This window comes from Ixodes scapularis, unplaced genomic scaffold, assembly GCF_016920785.2.
Source record: "Ixodes scapularis isolate PalLabHiFi unplaced genomic scaffold, ASM1692078v2 PGA_scaffold1__304_contigs__length_218370807, whole genome shotgun sequence".
Classification (NCBI taxonomy): domain Eukaryota; kingdom Metazoa; phylum Arthropoda; class Arachnida; order Ixodida; family Ixodidae; genus Ixodes; species Ixodes scapularis.
This window is the reverse complement of record NW_024609846.1, coordinates 52,776,030-52,801,091: the sequence shown is the minus strand read 5'-3', so window position 1 is coordinate 52,801,091 and position 25,062 is coordinate 52,776,030. Positions and strand designations below refer to the sequence as shown.

Sequence of the window (25,062 nt, the reverse complement as noted above, 5' to 3'; positions counted from 1 at the left end):
TCCTCGCCTCACGTGCTAGCGTAATGAAGCATTAAGTTATTTTTTATTTTATTTATTGATACTGCCTGTTTCCCTTAGCGGGTCTCACCGCCGAATTCAGAAACCTCACTCAGACTACACTCAAACTGAAGAGCCCCTCCACTTCCTCGAGGAAGGCTCAAGGGCCGGCGCTGGCCAATCGCGAGGACGGATCCGCCGTCGCGATTGACCAGCGCCGGCCCTCGGGCCTTCCTCGAGGTAGTGGAGGGGCCCTTCAGTTTGAGTGTAGTTTGGGTGAGGTTTCTGAATTAGGCGGTCAGTATCGGCTTCCCAGACACGAAACTGCTTCCAGCTAATCCAGTGCTTTGTGTACACATATCACGTGATTACGCGCGCCGGCGGCGTCGCAGCTCCCCTTTCCAAGGTCATGTGACGCTCACACGGCTCGTAGCGTTCTCTACGGTAAATCCAATTCATCTTTCCTTATGATAAACAACGCCCTCTTCTGGAAGGGGAGTTTAGAACAGCTGTCGTGTCTTAATCGCGGATGAAACGTGTTTTGACTCGGTGAAGAATCTTTCGCTGGAAAGGGGCCTCTGAATGCACCAGCTGCCCTCGAAGAGCACGAATCTCTTTTGAAGGCGGCCCGACACACGCGATGATCTGAGAAAGTCGGGCGAGTCGTCGTGACGCTCAGAAACGCGCGCAAAAGAAGCCGGAGTCGCAAAACTAAGGCCCGCTGCGCTTGAAAATAACTCCTGAACACAAGAAACGCTCCGGAGGGGGCAGGCGCAGCTGATGCGTTCATTATATTGTCGTCTATAGAGCACGCACGCGGCTCTATAATTACATCGCTGCGGTGCCGCTGCTGTTGGAGCATGTGCATTGGAATCTGGTTCCTGCGCACGCGCACTAGTGCCCACCAGTGGTGGTGCCAGAAGAAGCAAAAAAAAAAAAAGGGGGAGGGAGACTCAAAAAGTCCCTAAAAAGAAAAAAAAAATTTAAACAGTTTGGTTGGGACACGCGTGTCAAGAAATGAATTTTACGCGAAAAAAAAAAATTAGAGCAATAGTGACGGCGAGAGATTTATTTGAAATTCTGCGCGCGAAGTTCATGACGTCACGGGTCATTCCAGAATGACCATCTCGGTCGTGAAAGCGAAGCCGATCCACCTCTCCTCCACGTGCCCGAAATGCCGATATAGAAAACAAGAGGAAAGGAGGTGACTGCCAACTAAATCGCGTCTCGCGCCGTCAATATTGCCTTAAAAAAAAGTGTTTTTTTTTTTTTGCGTAAAATTAATTTTTTTTTTTTTTTTTTGACACGCGTGTCCAAAACAAAATGTTAAAAAAAAAAAAACTTGTTTTTTTCTTGTAAGGGGCTCTTTAGGCTTGAACTTTCCAGAATACTCACAGACCGACGTCCCACAGTGTTTTCAAACTTGAAATAATTTTTTTTTTTAATAAAAAATTCCTGAATTTCAGTTTTATCTCTTTTTCCCGTCTGACATTTTCCTTTCCTTCAACATCTTTATCTCTTTCCTTCCAAGATTTGTTTAAGCCTTTGGGGGAAAGGGGGGGGGGGGGGCAGATTTGTTTCATAATTGTTTTTTGCTAGTTGAAAGACGTTGTGTTTTGTGTTGCGTCCTATTTGCGTCCTATCGTGCGTAAAAATGAACCTTACCAACACGCTCGGTTTTGTAATTATTTATATAATAGATTATAATTATAATATATAATACACATGCATTTTGAACCCCCCCCCCCCCCCCCCCCCCCGGGCCAACGCAAAAACGTCACGCATGCTTTGCTTTTTGGTCTAAACATATGTTTCGGCATCCTCATTCGCTGAGCTGCCTCCGTGAGTTGCGGCTGGTGATTGGCTCTCCGAGTATTGTGCGAGAAAGTAGACGCACCAGCTCTTTTTTTTAGAGTGTAGGCGTTAAAGCTCGACGACCAGAATCGAGATTCTTTAAGGCAGAAGGTCCTCATCATCATGGGAGAGGAGGAAACAGGCAACAGTGGATTGGGTAGAAAAGGGAGAGGAGGGAGCGGGGGAAAAATGGAAAGCGCGAACTGGTCATCGGTCTTTAACGGGAAAAGGTAACGAAACACGTCACTCGTTGCTTCAAAATAAAAGGAACGCGTTACCGTTACCGATAAAAAGTAACGCAGGTTACTTTGTCTGACTTTTTTTTTATTATTCTAAATTAACACGTTTTCCTCTTTTGACGGTACTGATATGCGTAAGCGCCTTATTTTAAGAAACCTTATGTTTCTTAAACGCGTTACCGGTAACGCCGTTACTTGTAACGCGTTACCGACAACACTGCCCCAAGTGATGGACATACCCAAGTACCCCCCCCCCCCCCCCCCCCCTTGAAAAAAGTTCGTGGCTTCGTCCCTGATGCCGACGACACCTGGTGGGGGCAAACGCCAGCTTGTTTGTAAACACCGCGTTGGCCCCTTGCACGCACCTCAATAAGGATCAGGGTCATGAATTCAGATGAGGGAGTCCACCATGCGAATTGTAATTATAGCACACGCACGCACCAAGACAGCACGTACACCCATAAGTTGTGGCCCACTGACAGCTTGAGAAACGTGATAGGTGTCCTCTTACGATTGCTCCGCAACCAATGCGAGTACGGCATTACACGCCGAAGATCCAATCACGAATCACGAAGCGGGAACATTAGCCATGCCATGTAGTTCTTTAGCTCGACTTGAAAAGGTCTTGGTGACTTAGAACCCTAAACTCGTCAAACACAAAGTTGGAGCCGAAAGTTCGCGGAGCGCGTCGATTGGAGGTCGGCGAAAAAAGCGCGACGTCATCGTCGTGATAGGCCAATCGGTGCGCTCCGTCAACTTCGGCCCCAGCTTTGTGTTTGACGAGTTTAGAGGCCCTAGTGTCTAGTGACTTAAAAGATCATAGACTTAAAAAGTCAGTGACTTAGAGGGACTTAAAACCAAATGGTCCAAATAACCACCTTCTCTCGTTGACCACATAAATGAACAGCATGTATAAAAAAAAAAATAAAAGTATGCGGTGTTTTTTTTCCTCGAAAATAAGCTACGCATCGCCGAACGTTCAATATTATCCACGCCAATGTAGCGTTAGCGCTAAAACTAACTGTTATATCAATAAAACATTATAAGTGATTTCCTGAAAATTTCAATCGTCAACTTGAAAGGGGTTTGTTTCCGCCCGCTAGTAACTGGCGCCATTCAGCTCCATGTGTGCTCGGAGCTCCGTCGACCGCCATTTTCCCATTGAAAATTTCAGAAAACCGATTATGAGTTCTGAAAGACAACGTGGTTAATTCTGAAACTTGGGCATCCGATTCAGACCTGTAGTGGTACATTTGGGTATCAGCTGCATTTGGGTGAAGAATTAGGTTGTTAATTATTTTTGCGTAATTAATTATTTTTGCGTAACCAACTTTTTTAATGTTGCGTTTAAGGGCATGGTTTCAATTAGAAAATTGCTCAGCATCATCGAAAAACACTAAATCAATAAATTGCAAAATGATAGAAGGCACGCGAAGCATTTTACGCCTTTGTGAAAAGCCGCTCTTCCTCGACGGGTTTTTAAGTTTCGGTTTGCAATCGGAGCGCTCCTCGGCCTCGGCGGCACCACGCCCCGTGGAGAAATAGTGCAACCAGCCTCTGCTGCGTCGCGCGATGACAGCGCAGCAGAGGGGTGCGGTGCCGCCGGGGCCGAGAAGAGCTCCGATTGCGAACCGAAACTTAAAAACCCGTCGAAGTGCGGCTTTTCAGAAAGGCGTAAAATGCTTCGCGTGCCTTATATCGTTCTGCCATTTGTTGATTTAGTTTTTTTCAATGATGCTGAGCAATTTTCTAATTGAAACCATGCCCTTAAACCAAATATTAAAAAAGTTAATTACGCAAAAATAATTAACAATTTAATTATCCCGGGCTTTAATAATTTTCCTAAATAGGCCCAGGACCAAAATGACACAAGACTTCTTTTCGTTGCGACGCGGAAATTTCGCAATATCAATTTTTTTTTTTTTTTTTTTTTTTTTTTTGCGGTGAGTTTTTTTTTTTTTTTTTTTACATTTTGTATTTGTGGGTAAAAGGTGTTGACTTTGAAAGCGAACTGTGTTTCTCGCGTAGCATAAACAGGCATCGCCGAAGAGCGAATGAGAAAGCAGGAGGTGTGAACGTAATAGGTTGTATGCCTCCTACTTCTTAGGTTGTGAATGATTACAGAAATCCTTTGGAAAAAAAAAAAAAAAAACAATCTGGACACTATTATATTCAAAATTCGGAATCTATTTTTGAAGAAGACTTCACTTCAGTTAGCAGAATGCGGACAATGGAGGGAGCTTGCGTGTTCCCCTAAGCGGCCGGATGTGTACGGGTGCCAAAAAGGAACGTCGCATTCTTATTTAAAATCGTGGAAAATTATCTGGAGGTTAATTCTAAATAAGAAACCGTTAAGTTCAGATGCTTTGGTAGACTCCTAAAAGTGCATGCAAGTGCGTCTACCTAGCACATGCAAGGACTCGAATGGTCAACCATCTTGGCCTACCGAGGCAGTTCATAACAAAAAGGAAAAAAGAAATCTTTTCGCGCGCACACAAAAACAACCGCAGAAATATGCGAAATGGCAGTCAAAATAGTGTTTACCACGCTCAAGTAACCTCATATTCGTATGACAGTCACATATCCCTAGGGTGTGTACTTTCCGGTGTTTATTTGTGAGAAAAATCGGCGGATGTTTTTCGGTGTTTATTTATTTTCAAAGCACTGGTGTATTTCGGTGGAACGTCTCAGGACTAGGCTAAAATCGGTGATTATCGGTGGAAAAAAATGCGATGGATCACAGACAGAGAGTTCCAATTTTATTCACATATTTCATACACTTCTCTAAGGAGCATCTATTTTCACACTTGGTTATTATAGTAGATGCAAGCCTACTTCGAGAGGCTTGCTTCCGTCATGGCAGCACGTTCCTTTCGGTTCACAACCCGCAATTATGAAAACGCACGCTTCTGTACGACACGGACGTTGGCAGTGTCTTCCAGGAACCACGGCAACCCCTGAATACATGGCTTGCACCGACATCACTTGACCAGACAGAATAAGGAAAGGGCACGTGAGAGCCTACCCTCCACTGCGTTAACTTTTCCACAAAAGGGGGCCATGGTAGACACAATAGGGGAAAAGCGTGTGAGAGCTTAGCTTCCAATGCGTTCACTAGACGCTTTTGACCGCCAGAAAAGAGGGCGGACTGACGCCACGTGCAAGCCATGTATAAACACTGGAAGAATGCAGGATCCACGAGATAACACGTTTGACGAACCTCTACGGGGAAAGGGTTTTGCTAGGTCGGAAACATGCAACGACCGGTGCTTTTCGGTTTTAACCAGGGCGAAAATATCCGACCACCGGTGTTTTTCGGTTTTACCCGTTTTATATTGTTGTCACCGACGGATGTTTATCGGTGTTTTTCGGTTAAAACCGGAAAATACACACCGTACATATCCTCAACTGCACCTCTTGTTCAATTTTTTTTTTAATTTTTTTATTTGGGTTTTGATATTTTGTCTGCAGGCATGTAAACTGTCCTGAACATCGTTTATTCTCCTTCTCGCTCTCTTTCTCTCCGAGGTCTCCGTGCAGCCTTTCTTGTTTATGCACATTCATTCATCCTTCCAGCCATTGTGCCTGCCTGTGTCCCCCCGGCAGGTTCAGGATATACGCACCGGCTTGAAGCGCCTCCCTGCGAAGCCGCTGGAGGCGATCACCCAGTTGGCTCGTGTCAGCTCGACGGCCAGCGGCAGGAACTCCGGACGTCGGTAGAACTGGCGCAGGTGCTTCTGCCCCACGTGGTCGCAGTTCTCCCTGCGGACGTGGTGCGTTCACGGCACGAGGCAACCGTCGAAGCAGCAGGGCGGCACGCCAGCTCGTTCAGAAAATTTGCAGCACGATAACTTTAAAATGCTACCGTCAGTTTTCTGGTTGCAAAATATCTCGCGACGCAAAAACAAATGTTCGTTCGTCTATACGACTTCTATACGACTATACGACTTCTATACGATTTACATATGATTGCAGTGAAGGTACGTGGACGACTTCGTTGTTTAATTGGCTTTATTTAATTCTTAGTGACTAAAGTAATCATTGCCTTATGGTCACTTTTGGGCAAGTTTTGAATCCCATTTTTCGAGGCACAGCTCGGGGACAGTTTTCTTCTTTTTTTTTTTTTTTTCAATTGAGCCTAAGTTTTTTCATCTTCATCGCAGGAGCGAAAGAAAAGAAGGTTATATCGGCGCGTTCTGCCCTCAGCCTCGTCACAGCTCACTTTTAGCTGAGAGAAGTCGGTTAACGTAGATGAGAACAAGGGATCAGGACCTCACTATCTAATACTGCCAATGAAGGCTGACTCACGCTGGTTTCCCCCTCTCTTTATTTATACTTGCCACGACCAACGGGAACGAAGGAGCGCCGTTTAAACGGGAGTTTTTCGTTAACCATTCATGGACGCATTTGTTTTTCCAGATCCTATACTTGGTGTCAGCTTAGGTTGTGATGAGTCGAAGGTCCAATCAAAGAGCGCAAAAAACACAACGTCAAGGCGTTCTCCACTCTCGGTTGGACGAACCGGCGGAGGAGCATGCACTGAAAGCCGGCGAACACCGCTGGTCCTATCAAGTTGAATATCAACTGCGGAGAACACGCCATGACGGTGTGCCTTTTTTGCCGTTAGATTAGCCCTTCGGCTCATAACGTCGGCCACGCTCGGACTTAAGTTGAAAAAAAGTATTAGCGCCGAGATGTTTCGGCGGCGCCCTCTTGTGGTTTCCATCCGTGACGTCACGACTGGTATTTGCCTCGCCGTGATGTCACCAGTTGTTATCCTTGCTACTTCATCAAGTGCGACGACAAGTTCGGTGGTGTGCTTAAAAAGCACAGTGGAAGCTAGGAGCCATCGCAATCAGAAACTAACACCGTCAAAGTTGACAATCTGACAATGCTCATATGCCCCTGGTCTGGCCAATCGTGGAAAGCTGACCGCAGCGACGCTTATGGTCGTGCACATCGCTAATAGCACATAGCAGCTTCGCTGTAAAAACTGTGGAAGCTTGTTATGAGCACACGCTCAGCTGTCGCGCCTGGCCGGTTCTATTTTTCAGTGTGCGTGCGTAATGCGCGTGATTTGCTCGGTTTCCGAAGCGATGTACTTATATGCGAATACTTGGCTGAGGAATTCTAAATTTGGGATGGTGTATTAGCTCACCACACCTGGGAGCAGGTGGATCGAAAGCTCGCGCTGCAGAACCCTAGGATGCCCAGGGATGCTCAATCCCCCCCCCCCCCCCCCCCCCCCCCCCCCCCCAAGCCCGTTTCGATCTGGATGAACATCGTACCTGCGCGAAGTCGTGTATCACTATACCGTGTGATGCACGTTAAAGAAAAGCTGAAACATTTATTAAAAAAAAAAAAAAAAAAAGAGAAAACGAGTTAGAGTTGAATTTTGGCGTATTTTTATCCCGTGAATCTGAATATCACGTTCGTTTTCCTCGAAGATGTAATTAAACGCGAGAAAACGCGAAAAACCTCCGACCAGTCGTGACGTCATACCAGGATATTTGGGCCGCCAAGCGTGCATTGCTTGTGTGGGCAGCGCGTGCGTGGCAAGCTTGCCAGGTGTATTCCCCCGCACTGACACCTGTCGTGACGTATTTTTCTAACCTTTTTGAAAATAGTAAGAGTGCGCGTGCATAGTTATGACAGGCGCTGACGATACACGAGAACGACTAACTTACAGATGTTTAAACATACAAACAGAAGGGATGACTTTTTTTTTTTTCTTTCGCTTTTGCACAAGTTGTTTTTAGCCAGGAAACTGGCCGTATGAATGAAAATTGTGTGCTACCGTTCCACTCTGCTGCTTTAATTAACCTCTTAGGATTTGGACACCTGTATAGAATCGTGTAATTTGTAGTTCTTAATTTGAAGCGGAGGCACCAGTGGCAACTTTGTTCGCTCATGCATGTGCGCTGGTTTGACTGACTGGGATAACATATCAGTTGCAAGAGCGCTTGTCTGGGTCGTGTGTGTTTTCTTCTTCATCCTTGTTGTTTTGCGCTTTTAACCTTTTAAATGAAAGACGCGCGGGTGGTGTTTGACAAGCTCGTGTTCGGGGGTTATCGCCGTCGATGTGTATTACTGGGAAGAACAAACGCACGGGAAACTTTAAGAGTGCACACAACTAAAGGTCTGTCTATGCCGCTATTCATCACGTTTGGCATATAGGTCGGGTGAAAGGAGGACGTAATACTCAGGAAGAGCGTTTTCAGTGGCGGTGTGGAACCAAAGGTGTGGGACCGCCCCCCCCCCCCCCCCCCCCCCCTTCCCGGACATTTCAGACATTTATGTTGAACAATAGGGGGAAGGGGTTTACATCACCGCAGTGACGTAACAAGTGCGGCCATCTGCTGCCGTTGAAGGAAGGAAAACGCCTAAGGGAGAGAATCGCGTATAAATGCACTTTCGTCGAAACGAGCTTTAACTGGCAGGTGTGTGTTTTAATTAGCCATAGCTATGGACGAGAATCAAAGAAAACAACTTTTTATTATATAGAAACATTATTAGGGCCCATAATCGGTAATGTGTATTGCAAGAACAAGGCATCTGTATAACGACGTCTCGAGAAGGAGTGCCTCGATTCGAAGCCTCGAAGTTAGAGTGTTGTAATTATACCTGCGAGAAATAAATGTTTCCTAGAAAGAAAATGAATCTGCACGAAATGAATATATTCAAAATGGCAGGTCACGAAAAAAAAAAGAAGAACGAATCTTTTTAATTATTAGGTATTCGGAGCTAACGAGGACAGGGCAGAACGCGCAGGTCACAATATTGTCATGTTGGCGTAATTAACTGATCTAATCTCTAAATTCTCGCATGAAACGAAGAGTTCATTGACAAGCAATTCAGCTAGGGATCCTCTGCTCCCATTGGTATCGATCTTCCTACGTCCCGAACATTTCGACGGCACTGCGCGAAAGCGTGTGCATACAGAAACACCAGTGCGCTTCATTACATATAAGTAAAATACAACATAGTAGGGGCGTTGTTGAGCTTCGGGGGGTGCAACTCAAACCATGTAGAGCGTTTGTCATTTTATGGTGGTGCAGATTAGGTGCACGTGCAGATTAGGTGCACGTGCGCATCCGTGCGCTGTTGCGTGGCAAGGAGGATGGTGGGTGGAGAGGCTACTGCTACTGCCACGGCCACTCGATTAGGACTCCCCTTGGGAGCGGCCTGCCGTATGTCTCACTCCGCCGGTGAGAGCGATAGTTCTACTTTACCCCGCAGGCGCCAGCTGTGGCGCTCGTTATCGGTGAGAGATAGAGTTCCTTTCGGGGGAGCATATCGAGGAACTCTATACTTCGTTTCTCGTTACTATGGACTTGTTAGCCGCGCGTGCTAAAAGCGCGAGTTAGCTGCTTCGAAGGAAGCCTCAGCGGCTGCATGAGCGCTCGTGCAGCGACTGCTCCAGTCAAGGCAGTAAAGGCTAGCCGCTCGCGCTAGTACAGCGTTCGCGGTTAGTCCATCCTAAGGTAAGACGAAATATAGTGAGATAGGAGCAGTACGCCCGGCCCGGCCCGGTGTGGCTATTTAGATTTTTTTTTTTTTCGTGAAGCCGCTAGTCTCAATTGAAACGAGTGCCAGATTGCATGAATGATGTGACAAATCTGTGTAGAATAAAAGCACATGATTCTTTCTGCGAAAAGCTCACTCAGCTGCAGGCTGCGCGTTAAAGCTGCATTCTGCTGGCAGTATGAGCGAATTGTCGTTTTCTTGTTCCCGTAACTGTTGCCCCGTTTCTATTACCACTGTAATCTAGGAGTTATAGTTGGATATAGCTAGGCCGTATGATTTCCGGTTTTAACCGACGCTCGAGCACGCGCGAGCTGTGCCATTTATTCATCTGTGAAGGACAATATAAAATCAGAATCCGCGAGCATAACTTCAGCCATATAAACTTCATTGTTCACAAAAAACAGACCAAGGAAGTCATATAGTTCACAAGCGGAGTACCTTTCGGGAAAGAAGCTTCCGCGAAAGCCTCAATATATTCTCTAATGGACTGTTTAGGTCACCAGCCCAGTTTGCCAAAAAAGGTCTGTGGAGTTTTTTGAGAAAGAGCTCGCAGGGCTCTTCGCTGTGGTTGGGGTCTCGGCAGTTAACACACCACATCAGCGGACAGTCCATAAGGTGTGGAAGCACAGCGCTCGAGAGGACCTTGCAAATCCTTCCACCCACGAATCCCTGCCGACTGTAGAGCCCTCTCGACAAAGGTGCAGACGAGCTTGCACAGCCAGACAGCTTCAGGTCAGGCACGTAGCCAGGATTTTGTTTCGGGGGGGGGGGGGGGGGGGGGGGAGCAGCCGCCCATGACAAAATGCTGTATGAGGGGGAGGGGATGATAGGAGGTCCCAGCAAAATCGAAGTTTTTTTTTTTTTTTCTTTTTTTGGGGGAGGGGGAGGTTCCGGGCCCCAGGGGCCGCCCCCTTGGCTACGTGCCTGCTTCAGATCGTGGATAGCTGAGTCCTCCTTGGTCAAGGCTAAACATGGACTGATATGCTCCGTCATGTGATGCATTTCCCTTAAGTTGCGCTTGCATTCAGGACACGTCACCTGCAAAGTTTAGCGGGTTCTACACATTAGTCTTCCTTGCTTTCACTGAGAAATCCTTATTGCTTTGCTAGGTTGAATGTTTCAGCTAATTACTTTGAAATTACGACAAGTTCTACAAATAAAAAAATGGTCACCTTTTGTTCGCAATCGAGGGCCAGGTAGCCAGCCATGTAAGTCAGCGGTGCGAACTCAAGTTCGGAAGAGACTTCATTGTACTTCATCAACTGCAGGATTTCCTGTTTCACAAGTGGAGTTGGCACATTTCATCGCCGTCTGGCACTCAAAACTATAACGCGCATTTACATTTCCGGCAGCTTCCAAAATGCCAACACAAACCACACACGCGAGCGCAGAGTGACACCACGATATTTTCGCTGAGCACAGCGGTGCATGTGTGGGGGGAAAGCGAGTTTTGCTGCCTTCAGCAACCGCGGCAGCGCCTCGGTATCGGCGAAGCAAATGACAGGCAGATGTTTTATCTGGGTAGCGGAGCAAGAGCGCGTTGGGCGCCTTCTCTATACTCCGTTTCACCTTATGTTGTACCGCAGCGAAGGCTGGAACCGCGAGCTCATAGCGTTGACAGCTGCCCTTACTGCACGAGAGCTTGTGCCACCGAGATCTGCCCCAGAGCAATGAACTCGCGCTTACAGCCTTTCCTGCGGTAAAACATAAGGTGAAACAGTATAGCTTTCAGCTCACAAGACCGCTCACTAAAGCCCCTCGATGTGTTTGCGTTTGTCTTGCAAGTAGCGTCAAATGCGCGAGTGCACGAGGCCCATGTCTCGAGCGGCCCTTGGAAGCAAATGGCGGCGCAGCACTGAAATGAGCGGGCCTTGGAAGCGAATGGCGGCGGAGCACCCGCTCATGACACGTGTCTCGCGCGCTTCCACAACAATGGTTGGCGGTATACTTGTACCGCTCACCGATGTGTAGCGCCCCCACGGAAAATGGGAGAAGTTCTCCTCTCACGCGTGCTCTTTTGTTTTAGGGAAAACATCGGCAGGCCGCACCAACAGGGGGGATCGAGTGGCCGTGCTACTGCGAAGCTTGCCTCGAAGCTTGTATCGCAAAGACGGCCCATGAACGTGCACGTGATCCCTACCCGAGCAGTTGGAAACGCTCTCAAGTCTAGGCGCCCTCATACGTACCAGTGGGCAAACCAGCCGCTCAGGCCGCTGTACCTGCGGAGGAAGCTGTCGAATCCCCACTGGCGCAGGTTGCTTCGGAAGTTGCAGATGGCCGCGTCTTGGAGCGCTCTGTCTTCTAGATACCCCTGCCAACAGAGGGAAAGCCGTAAAGAGACAATTTTGTGAGTATACAATAAACAATGAGCATCGCGACAGTTCGACGCAACATTGGGGGGGGGGGGGGGGGGGGGGGGGGCACGAACGCAAGCACGTACCTTTGGACCCTGGGACAACTTTCTATTGTAATTTATGCTTAAATTATACAATTGAAAGGGCATGTCCTCCTCTCATGCACAGAGACTACTTACATGCACGTTAAAAAGAAAGTATGTGAGTTGTCTTTCCTGCAGCACGCAGAGACAGCCAATCAAGGCGAATAACAGAAGGATCTGAGCGAATGATGAAGCACAATATACGATTACATCTGGAAATCGCGATGTTCGCGTGGACTCTGAGCACGATGCATCATGTGCTCGTTGTCCCTGTTTATATCAAAATTTTCGGATCCAATCGTACGAGTATTGTGAGCTTCGTCATTCCCTGGGATCCTTCCATTGTTCGCCGTGATTGGCTGTGTCCGTGTTCTGCAGGAAAGCGAGCCCACAGGCTTTTTTTCAGACAACATGTTGCACACCTCCAGTATTCTACGTGAAGGGACGCGTTTTGTTCGACTTGCTGTCCGTATGTTGACCAACCTGCGTGATGTTGCTCAGAGTAAAGGACTTCTCGAGCACGGGCCAGCCCCTCAGGGTCTCCGTGACCAGGACGGGGACTAGGTTCTCCACGTAGCTCTCGAGCAAGCTCCGCCTGTCCAAGTCGTCGGCGCGCGGTACCCGGCTCAGGTCCTCGCAAACCTGCGACAGAACAACCGAGCATCCGTCATTCGAATTTCGACCATTCTCCGCGTTCATCTAAAAACTATGTTCATCGCTAAAAGTAATTTCAATTCACATGTTCGCCGCAGGACTCGATCGTTTTACGAATTTTCGAACCTACTTTCTCGCCTTCGCGTCCTTTGACCTCCAGGCGCTGTGCAAATCTGATTCGCTCGAGAAGACTGCAGAGCGAACCTACTTCCACAGCTTTCCGTTCCAGCCGCTAGGTGCCGTCGATCTCGCTGGAATCGACAATGGCCTTTTCGCAGGTCAAGAAAGGCGGGACGAGCTCCACTCACAAAGAGCTCCAGTTCGCACTTTCCACTTTCCCCTCCTCCTCTCTCCCATTCTACCCTGTCCACCGTTGCCTGCTTCCTCCTCCCCCATGGTGAGGAGGATCTTCCGCCTTGCAGAATCTCGAGTCTGGTCGCCGGCCTTTAAAGTAAACGCTGGAGAGGAGGTGAATGGAGAGAAAAAAACCACCAATCATAACGAGTAGAGAGCTTTGCGAGAGGTGCTTGTCCTGCTTTTCTTAACCTGAAACAGACATTTAAACATGCAGTGTTCGAAGCATGCGATGTTTGAATGGATACATCTATATAATCACCCGAGCGCTTGTAGACCGAACAAGAAATGATGTTCTAAAGCAAACGTTCTAACGTACCGATTTGAAACACGTCTAGTTTTTAATGTTTCACTTAAAATGCTTTGCACATTAGAGAATGCATTCGCGTCTCTAAGCGAGTGCTTTCGGACAGCCACTTGAGAAAGCTTTCGTGCTTTATCTCTTCGCGATACGAAGGATCTTGACGTATGGGGAATAAATATGTTAGCACAAGGACCGCAAAAGTTTAGCATCCGGCATATTGTCCATGCGCCTGCGTGACAATCTATAACTACGATCCATTCGATCGTAGCGTTTCACACTAAAACTTCAACGAACACAAAGGTATTTTACGGCAATTCCTCGACTACAATGCTAACCTTGGAGAAGCGCAACGTGCCGGATTTATTATAAAAGTATATGAAACAAAAACAATGTGAAAAATTGAAACTCATAACAAAAGAAAAACAAAAACGGAAGTTGTTCAAATATAACATTCACGATGCTGACGTAATGCGTTTAAAGGGGCCCTGCAATTACTATTTTACTAGTTTTTAATTTGCACCGAACTTGAGCGCACTGAACGTAGTAACTTAGTGAAACTTTTCCTTTCTCGGAATTCCCTTTATCTTAAAAGTTATAGGCAAATTAAAATTACAAAAACAAGCAAAAAATAACCTCCCTCATGACGTCCTTGGTTGCTTGAGAGTGGCCGTGAACTAGAGGAGAACTAGTGAGCTCATCCAGCGCTCACGGCTGCCGCACTCCGAGTCGGCGGCGCGAGAGGGCGCCACTAAAGCGTGTTCTGGATAGTCTGTATGCAGCGGACAGCCACAGCGGCTCTCATTGCATTTGCTGCGCGATTAAATACTAATTCGGCATGACACTTCATTGGCCACAAACGACAGCAAACACGGGGTAAAGATCAGTTCAGAATGGAAGCTACTTTGCGCTGCCATACCGCGAAACGGCCAAACCGCAAGACAAAGCTTCTCGCCGAAGGCCTTCGGAACGCTCGGAGCCGGTCGGATCCTCTTGCCCAAACGACCGCAGCGCTGCCGCGTACATCCGGGATCTTTCCGTGTCGGCGCCTGATCCCACTACTCCTTTCTAGCATGCCCCGCCTTTTCCACCGCTTGGTGGCGGATATATCGACGGGTTATTTCTTGTTTCCGTACTTTATAAACTGCATTGGTTTCTTTTCTTATCTAAAGTACTGAACAAAAACTACTTTTATAAATAATTGAAACGGTTCGCGCCACTTATACTTTGTATTTCCACTAAAAACAAGCTTTTAGCGGCTCTGACCAGTAGTAAGCCCAGGACCAAAGACGTCACATTTTGCGCGCTTTCGGTACCGCGGGTCGCCCTCGTCGTTGGAGGAGGTTTCCGCGTCGTCCGGTTAAAATATGACGCACCGATATTTAGTCCCTCTTTCCGTGCCTGCTGGCTTGCCCGAACCCCAAGAGACGTGGAAACCGCAAAAAATGTTGACGCTTAAATATGATTGCAGGGCCCTTAACGCCAAAAACTCTTAGCAATCGCTTCATCTTTATCAAGTTTTATTGTATAACCTTTTTTTTTTTTTTGCCGTCGTAGTATTTACGACAGGCGTTCATAAAATTCGTATTATCGACGAAAAAAAAAATACACAAAACGGTGGGAAGGTTTGGGGGGGGGGGGGGGGGGGGGGGGACATAACAGGCATCGAAACGAGCGTGCGTCTCTAGTTTGCTGTAGTACCGCGGAAAGCCGCTAGGTCGCCGAAACAAAAAATGTCACCGCCCGTCAGGATAGTCGAAGCACGTGCAGTGATCCTTTTTCTCCATTTGAAGAGTAGCAATGCCGAGGTGGTGGCATTGCTTCTCGTAAACTGGGGCGCTGTCCCCAAACACCGCCACGCGCCACCAGCTCATTCCGAGCTGGTGGCGCGTGGCGGTGTTTGGGGACAGCGCCCCAGTTTACGACTGGTTAAATGGCGCAGACGCTTCTAGTGTGGCTACACAAGCCTGAAGACATTTCAAGGAAGGCGACCAAGTGATTGCTGAAGTAAAGCTATCCCTGAACACTCAAAAAGATGGGGTTCTATAACAATGGCCTCCGGCTGGTTGTCCACCGCTGGCAAAAGTGCATGACTTCGGGTAGCGAGCGTGAAGAAAAAGACTAAACTCCTACCCGAGTTTTATTGCTGAATCTCTATTCCTTCATGACAATAGTGCGAACTTTATGAACGTATAATTTGATATCATGAGCTCTCCAGCGTGAAATCACCGGATTCACGTTCCAAGAACAGGTTGTCCATGCGTAGCGCAAGTTCGTCTGCATCTTGAGTAGCGGTTGCGGTGACTTCAGAACGCAGAGCTCTGATGGAGGGATAGTGGGCAGACATCAATGCTATAGTAAGTTACAGGTCAAAAAGGTAGCGGCAAATGCCCCTCAAAGGGATTCATATATCCCTCCGCCACCTCCGCATCCAATAGCGTCCCATCGTTTCGGTGACGTCGCGGCCAACGCGGGAGGAGGGTCTTGCCTGCCTGTGAATATTTGCCTTGTCTCTCGATTTGGACTTAGCGTTGTGGAAGTAGAGCTTTCCCCCTCCGATGGAAACAAAGGCTACTTTCAGGGGCTCGGTCCTCTCTCCGATGAATACAAAGGTCGCTTTCTTAAAAAGTGGGGGTCGGAGACAAGTTGGCATCACTCTGTGGCCAATATCTATCCACTGAAGCGGAACAAGGGGCGTTTCCAATGAACTATTCTTTCGACTTCGGAGGGATTTGAAACGGACACATCAAGCTTGTGGGAGGAGCTTCTCTTACCTTGAGGGTCTACTCACATCCTTCCAATTGGAGACAATGAGAGCTTGGCGTCCTGACATCACCGAAACCCCTGGTAAAGATGCAGACGCACTTGTGCTTTGCAGCACGCGCATAGGTAGACTATGCACGTATTGCTAATTAGAGCCTCTATTATGTTGCTAATAATTCGGACTGCTTCGCAGGCATCTTCTACAGCGGTCCGGTAATCCGAGGGACGTGGTTTGTTTCTCTGAAGCGGTAACACGATCGAGAGGCATGCAGGGCTTTTGAAGACCCGTCAATCAATTTTGTTCTACAACTTGGCAAACGGCCCCAGTCTGATTGGCTGCGATGCATTAATGAGATGCTTGGGAAAGAGGAGTGCACTCCGACAGTGGTATACGTTGATGACTCGCTCAAACGCTCTAATTTGCTCGGCGGGGCCATATAGCTTAAAGGGATACTGAAGCGAAACTTGAAATACACCTATTATGGTCAGAAATAGGTTCAATATGATCAATGATATTCATAAATCATAATCGCGCGTTTGTATCCTGAACGGATGGCTATATTTTTCACCCTGATGGGCCCGATTGGGCGCGCGCTCAAAAATCGCCCATCGGAGAGCGCGATGCGTCTTGGGATATTGGGCGCATTCGTGACGTCACTTGTGCCGGTCGGGAAAGGCTACGGCGTGAATGTTGTTGTTACGAACGTTGCCACTTGGTGGCGCGTCGACGATTTACGACCTGTGACAGCGTGGCCGTTTGAGATGTGCAAGGGCTGCACGCACGCTGCACCACGGCAAGTCGGCAACCACGGCAGCACTGACAAAACCAGCTCCGAGGCCGGATTCTCAAAGCGAATTCACGACGAAAAAAGTGCGTACGACAAATTTGAGAGAAACCCCGTGCTCTCGAAACGAAATTGTCGTAACCTTTGCGCAGGTTACGACAGAATCCTACGACAGCTCCGAAGCTGCGCACTTTTTACGATCAAATCAACAAGGCCGACAGCGTCGCTCAGTTACTTGGTATCGGCCATTAACGGACATTTATTTTTCTTCGTGCTCTTCTCGTGCGTCCCGACTTCAACCAGCAAGAAAAAAAGGAAGGAGTACTTAAAACAGACCACGACGATCAAGAACGCAGGATCCACAAACACACGAGAAGAGCTACAACAGCCACGATTCTGCCGACCGAGCGAGCTCGGCAGAATATAGTAGGCCTAGCAGCAACATCGACTCGGCGCACCGTTGCTCCGGCGGTCCTTGGCCAAGACCGCCTGTCCATGACCGGCTGGCCTGCTGAATGGAATATGCCCGCGCGACCCTTGTGGACCCTTACCGGATGAATAGTTTGATCCCTGAACTAAATTTCAGTGGTCAATATTTTCCCCTTGTCATCTCGATCTCCTTGTTTTCCGAGACAGCGGTGACGAACGCTGTCGTCGAAAAGGGGCTCTCATTGATTCTATCTCCTTGTTTTGTGTGATATAGAACTCAAATAAACGCCATACGGATTACCTTGGCAACTCGGTATGTACACTCTGTTATTAGTATGCCATTTTTATTCTGACTCGACGCTACGTCAGTGTCGAGCTATAGCAGTTCGTGGGAGCTACGCGATGTCGGTCTAACCTTTCTTTGCCGAGTGTCATGTCAGTATCGAGTTGCAATCGTAAAAGATCGGTCCAGAAGCGCTTACCGAAACGCGGTCTAACAGAGCGAATCCAGCACTTCGATCAAACGCGCTTGTCCGCTCCGAGTGTGAACAGGTATTTGGCATTTGCGTGGCTCTTGCTGACACCCTCGTAGTTCAAACATATCCTTTTTAACGTCGGCTTGCAGCTCGCGACTCGCAGCAACTAATACCGGCCGTGCCAGAAGCATGCTCGGGCCGTGCCGCGCAAACAGCCGCAACGAGAACGAGCTCACTGTGGCCAACTACGCTTTGACTTTCTCCGCCAAGGCTTTGCAAACGCGTTCAGGCTTAGGCGAATTCTGCCGGCACGCCGTATTGCCGCAGAACGGCGCTGCTATTTTGGCACAAGTGATGTCACGAGAACTTCCCCCCATCCACCAGATGAGAATTTGAAATCGTTTAATTATGTTTAAAATTAGTTCTCCTGTGTTTTACAGCGCGATATTGATATTTCCGAGGTGGTGCCTGTCCCTAGCCCATATTTATGCAACAAGATCGGCGCTAAAATTTCGTTTCACTACCCCTTTAAATTCCGTCGTTTGCAGGGTTATGCTGAAACGGATGGTTATCGCATCTCAACATGCCTACGTCTCGGTTCTCCTTTATCTTAACCAGTTTATTTAACTTTATTTATTTCTTCGGGTACTCGTGCAAAACAACCATGTGTACAATAAAAAAAACAAAAAAAAAACTATATATGTATGTAAATGCAACCAATTGAAAAAAAAAAGAAAAAGATATTGCATTCAAAAACGAATGACAAATAAATTGACCATGACTGAGAAATAAAGGGAAGTGAGGAAAATAAACGATTAAGACTTAGCGGCACACCAAGCGAGTAGATAAGTAAAAGTAAATTTATGCTGACTGTGACAACAAACAGCTCGGGCCAAAGGTCGATAGCATAGGTACCAGACTGCGTGTACAATACACTCTGGTAGGTAAATAAGAAAGGACCCATTGCGTTTAATGAAATTCGTCTACCGAATGTAGATAAATTTACGTCCAGAGCACATATGTATAAGTTTGTTTTATTACCCCCCCCCCCCCCCCCCCGGCCCCCGCCCTCCGCCGCCCAAAATGTACAGGGATTTGATTTATTTTCACCGCAAAAATAAACTACGCATCCCCGAACGCTTATTTTCCGCCCAAATGTAACGCTGTAGCGATCCGAACAAGATTCCAAAGTTTCAGAACTAACCGTTTTCTTATTCAAAAGTTATAAAGTGATTTTCTGAAACGTTCAGTGGGAAAATGGTGGCCGACGGAGTCCTTTAATACATGGAGCTGAAAGGCGCTAGTTACCGAGAACGGGCCGCATTTACCCATTGAATTAAAAAAAAAGAAAGAAGAAGACACTTATAACATTTGAATTTTAGATAACGGGTAGTTGTGGAACTTTGACGTCTGGTGCGGAGTGTTAGAGCTACATTCGGGCGGAGAATGAGCGTTCAGCGATGCGTAGTATGTTATCCCGGTAAAAAAATACCAATTTCTTTTTTAGGGGGTAGGGCCGGGGGGAAAGGGGAAGGGAGATACGCTGTATATTTTTATGTCAAAATGATGTCTGGCCTCATCACGCGCAGGGCCCTTTTTTCCGATGGCTATATGACTTAATTTTGGAGAGACAGACGCGACACAATTCTCTTGAACGAGTCAAGTCCCTGGTTCATCAGATTCAGACCTTACCTGGCAATCAGCAACGCTTAGTGTTCTGCTCTTGTACAGGGGATTTTCGATGAGGCACGAGGCATAGTGGTACTGGGTCCAATCCCAATATGGCAGAATCTGAAACAGAAGCGCGCTGAAGATTGACACAGAGGCCGTATAACTTCCATCCAAAAACCCATCGGGCCAACTGCGAAACGCCGCGAGGTCAGTGTTGGGTAAAGTACATCTAAAAAGTACTTCAAGTAAAGTAAAAATTAAATGAGATGTGATGTACTTCAAGTAAAGTAGTAAGTACACTGGGTGCAATGTACTTGAAGTAAAGTACAATAAATACAATGTACTTTCAAAGTAAAGTACAAGCATTTTAACACAATCTTTCATGCTACTCATTCATTCCCCTATACAGTGATTTTTTAAATGGTATGCATTCCCAGAGGTAATCAGGGGTGCATTACCTATTTTCAAAAACATCGGCGAATATTCGATAAAGTCAAATGGCCACAGAATAGTTATTTTGTGGCCATTTATTTTGTGGCCGCAAACAATTTTCTCATAAAAAGTATCCTCTCCTCAATAAAAAAAAAGTGAGTGTGCGAGCGAGCTGGTGATAATTAATCATAACATGACACCTGAGTTTGGGTTGCGAAAAAATGAAGAAACTTTCAAGTCGAAGGAAAAGACAAAAGAGAATGTCTCAAAACATTGTGATGTATGTTCCCCTCTGCTGTCTTTTTCTTCGACTTTGAAAGTTAATCTTTCCGCACCACAGTCTCAGGTTCTACATTATGATTAATATTACTCTCCCAATATTTCAAAACTCCTTGCTCGCACCGACCGACCAAAAAGTAGCGAGATTTCAAAAAGCTACGGGAAAGCCGCCCCCCGAACAAACGGAGCGACGCTTCGTCTGCTCACGTTTCTGGATAGAGTAGAATATCCCTCTCAGTATTTGTTCGGAGACAAAGCATAATTTCACAATACAAATTTAACAACACCAAATTTGAGGAATGTACTTTGAAGTCGGGAATTGTACTTTCCTCGGAAAGTACCAGAAAAAATACTTTAAGTAAAGTACGAGTACAAACCCAGAGAATGTACTTCAAGTAAAGTACAAATTTCCTAAATCTACTCGAAGTAGTACTTTAAGTACAATGTACTTAAAGTACTTCCCAACACTGCGCGAGGTGGCACAGTAACGAATACTGGATTTCTCATCATCGCTTCGCAGCCAATGAAATTGCCATGTCAGCCAGTAAGATAGCTGTACAGTGAGAAAAACTAAAGAAAATGCATTGGATAAAAAAAAATAAGCGTGTAAGCATTGCAAACAAAACATTTATCAGAACAAACTTCCGCGTCTGTTCGCTCGATAACACTGCACGCAACTTGTAAGATAAGGGGTATAGTCAACTACGGAGACACATATAAAGCGCTTAGTGGCGGACCCGGCCATGGTCCGCCACACTTCGCGCGCCTTCTATCGTTCTGCAATTCGTTGATTTAGTGTTTTTCGATGATGCTGAACAATTTTCTCATTTAAACCATGCCCTTAAAGGGCAACTCCGCTTATTTTTCAGTAGTGTAAAACTATACAGTTCTCTTTGTTATCATCTACGAAACCCCCATGGCAAATATTACGACGGAATTCCGCCTAGAAGTTCATTAAAATCGCTGTCAAAGTTTGACAAGCACGAATCCGCTGGTTTTGGAGGAGACGTGCGGACCAGACAACACTGCCCGGCTGCATTTCCGCTACCTCCAAATTCCTTCTCCCGGCACGTCCGTGACGTCATCAAGCGTGTACAGCTTCTTTTTTCTCAATTTTGTTTTCTTTCCCGGGGAGTGCACGGGTGGCGCCAGCACCGTGAGAGACGTGAGTGACGCGCTCGGCCGGCTTTTGTAAGAATTTTGAGTGATGGGTTAAAGGGGTACGGAAACCAAATTCTGGAGCTCATTTCTTTGTTTCAGCACGACGCAGGTAGCAGCACAACCACAGAAACATAAATATGGCGCTAGAAAACGCAAGAAAACATATTTTAAAGTGAATTAAACGATAATCAAAAACCACCTGGTAGTTGGTTATGAAGCTTCAATGGAATGTCGTGACGACAACATGCCTCTGAAAGCAGCGCCGCAGCGGTATGTCCGCTCACTGGTATAGATTGCCTAGGCCTGAACGCAATACCGAGGCGTCTTGGTGGAAAGAGCCAAAACGAAGTGAGCCACCTTGGTTTCAGCTCTCGCGCGACGTGCAAACGCGTGCTTCGGTTGTTCTCAGGTTTGGTGCGCGTGCTGGCCCCGCGATATCTACAGCCCTTGGGTACTTCGACAAAGCGAGATTGTAACGCGTTGACGCCTCCAAGTGGCAAAACTCGTCACTACGGCACGCTTGGTCGTCCGAGGCATGATGACGTCAAGACGTCTGCCGGATCTCCCGAGATGCATCGCGCTCCTCCATGGCTGATTTTGAAGCGCTCGCCAAAATCGCGGCATTTAGAGCATAAAATATAGCCATCTGCTCAAAATACGACCGTGCGATTATTCATTACAGGCTTAGCTGATCATATTGAACTCATTTCTTGATGTTTTCTTTATATTTCAAGTTTCGATTCCGTATCCCTTTAATCTTTTATAATCTTCTGGGAGGAGAATAGCGACGCCTGTGCTAATCCAGGAGGCACAAAGGAGGATCCTGATAAGAGGGGAGCTCCTTCTTCCCCTTGTATATCACGTGGGTGTACATGCTTAGTGATGCCGAATGTACAATGTTGTCCGGCTTTGCCACCGTTTCGGTGTCGGTTTGTGTAAAATTACACGAAAAATATTTTATTTTTCGCGAAACAAAGGATTGGGGATTGTTTTTGAGTGCTTCAAAAAGCAAAATCGGCCACTATCTCAAAATTTTTGAAACTAAGCGGAGTTGCCCTTTAAAGGGGCCCTGCAATGACTTTTTTACTAATTTTTAATTTGCACCGAACCTCAGCGCTAAACGTAGTAACTTAATAAAACTTTTCTCGAATTGCGCTTTATTTTAAAAGTTATAGGCAAATCAAAATGACAAAAACAAGCAAAAAATAACCTCCTTCACGACGTCCTTGGTTGCTTGAGTGGCCGTGAACTAGAGGAGGGCAAGTGAGCTCAGCGAGCGCTCACGGCTGCCGCACTCCGTGTCGACGGCTCGAGAGGGCGCCACTAAAGCATTTTCTGGCTAGGCTGTATGAAGCGGGCAGCTAGGGCGGCTCGCATTGCATTTGCTGCGCGATTAAACACGAATTCGGCATGACACTTCATTGGCCACAAACGACAGAAAACACGGGGTAAAAATCAGTTCAGAATGGGAGCCACTTCGCGCTGCCATACCGCGAAACGGCCAAACCGCCATACAAAGCTGCTCGCCGAAGGCCTTCGGAACGCTCGGAGCCGGTCGAATCCTCCAGTCCCCACGACCGCAGCGCCGCCACGTACATCCGGGACCTTTCCGTGTCGGCACCTGATTCCACTACTCCTTTCTAGTACGCGCCACCTTTTCCACCGCTTTGTGGCGGGTATGTCGACCGGTCATTTCTTGTTTCCGTACTTTATAAACTGCATTTGTTTCTTTTCTGATCTAAAATATTGAACAAAAACTACTTTTATAAATATTTGGAACGGTTCGCGCCACTTATATTTTGTATTTCGACTAAAAAGAAGCTTTTAGCGGCTCTGAACAGTAGAAAGCCCAGGACCAAAGATGTCACTTTCGGAATCGCGGGTCGCCCCCGTCGGTGGAGGAGGTTTCCGCGTCGACCGGTTAAAATATGACGCATTGATATTTAGTTACTCTCTCCGTGCCCGCTGGCTTGCCCGAACCCCCAAGAGATGTGGAAACCGCAAAAGAGGTAGACGCTTAAAGGGACACTGACACCCCCCAAAAATTTTTTTTTTCATATTTTGCCAGGCGCTTCATTATGGTGTCGGAGGACTACCCAATTAATATTTTGCAACAGCGTAGCGTATTTTTTTAATAAAGCCAAAAGACGCAACTGCTCGAAACCGAAACCGAAACCCGACGGAGGTCGGAGAAGTGGAGAGAAGAGAGTGGAGTGGCGGAAGTCACGTGGCTACACCCGACCGTGCGTTTTTTTTTTTTTTTTTTTCTCCTCTCCGGTAGCAGACGACAGGACATGCGGCGTGCGATGCGGCGTGCGGGAACTGTTCGCCGTGAGTTATGTTTGTTCCGCTCGTTGTTCTGTACTCCAAGATGAGTTGTTTTGTACATTGAGAAGCTGGAGATGAGTTGTGAGCGCCCGTGGTGAATTTCCATGATCGGCTCCGAAAAGAATACACCCAAGATGTTGCGTGAAGAGCTGGCTCACATGTCCTGCGTCCGAAAAAAAAAGGGGCATTGTGCGAGAGAGTTTCCGAAAGATCAACGGGATCGGGACCAATGGCTGGCTGCAATTCCTGTAGAACATATACGGACACCTCGGAAAGCGGACGTTACCTGATTTATATGCTCCTTGCATTTTGTGGAAAGTGATTACATTGAGTTCGCAGGTGTCAACAAGGAAATCCCATACCATTTAATTCAGCGAAGTGTCGTCCACAACATGTGTTTGTTATTTTTTTGTTTGTTTCTTCAGTGATAATTGTAAAAAAGAAGATATGTAAACATCAAAAAATAAAAAAAAAGTTTTCTTGGGGGATCGAACCCGGTTCTACCGCGTGTGAAGCGGACGTCTTACCCACTGAGCTACTGGGGCAACTCTTCATTCCGGGATCTCTTTTCTTAGTAATAATTCAGCCGGTAAACTGTAAGTTGGAAAGTTAGCTGCCGATTTTCCTCTAACAAAAGCACTCCCGGGTCGAAGTCGGGAAGCACCACGCATTGGCGACATTTGCACCTTGTAAAGAAATCGTACGCGTGCATATTCAACTCGAAGTAGACACGTCGTGCTTGACGTTTGCGCGAGCGATGTCTTCAGCCACGAGAAGGGAGCGACGGCTCGGCGACGTCTTCGTGCAAATCGGCTTGGTGGTCGGGCGTGTCGTACGGGATGAATACCAACTCTTTTGATCAGTCCCAAATTTCTCTTTTAAAGGTAGACAGAATTCGCCGGTACCGCGAACGACAGTTCTGAAATAGAGGTCCCACGCCCGTCGTCCGCTGCCACCGCCGTCCCCGCGAGCCCGACGATACGCGAAAAGACGAACGCACAGAATGCTTCCGGTTGTCTGTGGAACTTTTTTTTTCAATCAACGTATTTACAGCTTTTTAGAAGCCACAAAAAATTGGTTTCATATTTTTTTCTATTTTTAATATTGAGTGTGTGCCTTCAGTGACCTACGACTTTGATTAAATTTGGTGGTCGCATCGATACCTTAGAAAATGGCCCGTGACCGCGGAAAAGAGAGTGAGCGAGACTCGAACCGGCCAGTTCTTGATCGACGGTTTTCGGGTGGAAAGAAACCGAATTTCGAGCCGCAAATTCTGTTCTGGGTAGTTGAGCTCTCATATGTCACGTACAAATCAAAACCTCGGCGAGCATAAATACCCTGTCAGTGTCCCTTTAAATATGATTGGAGGGCCCCT

The 25,062-nt window shown here is 47.0% G+C and overlaps 1 protein-coding gene across 1 annotated transcript in view; it reads right to left on the bottom strand.

The window, feature by feature from the left end:
* Positions 1 to 25,062, bottom strand: part of LOC115311576 — a 35,354-nt gene that overhangs the window by 5,341 nt on the left and 4,951 nt on the right. Inside the window, exons 2-5 of the mRNA XM_029970265.3 lie at positions 19,509 to 19,607; positions 12,538 to 12,696; positions 11,804 to 11,928; positions 5,714 to 5,852 (exon numbers count right to left, since the gene is read on the bottom strand). Coding sequence (XP_029826125.3) covers positions 5,714 to 5,852; positions 11,804 to 11,928; positions 12,538 to 12,696; positions 19,509 to 19,607 — 522 coding nt within the window. The remainder of the gene's footprint in view (positions 1 to 5,713; positions 5,853 to 11,803; positions 11,929 to 12,537; positions 12,697 to 19,508; positions 19,608 to 25,062) is intronic.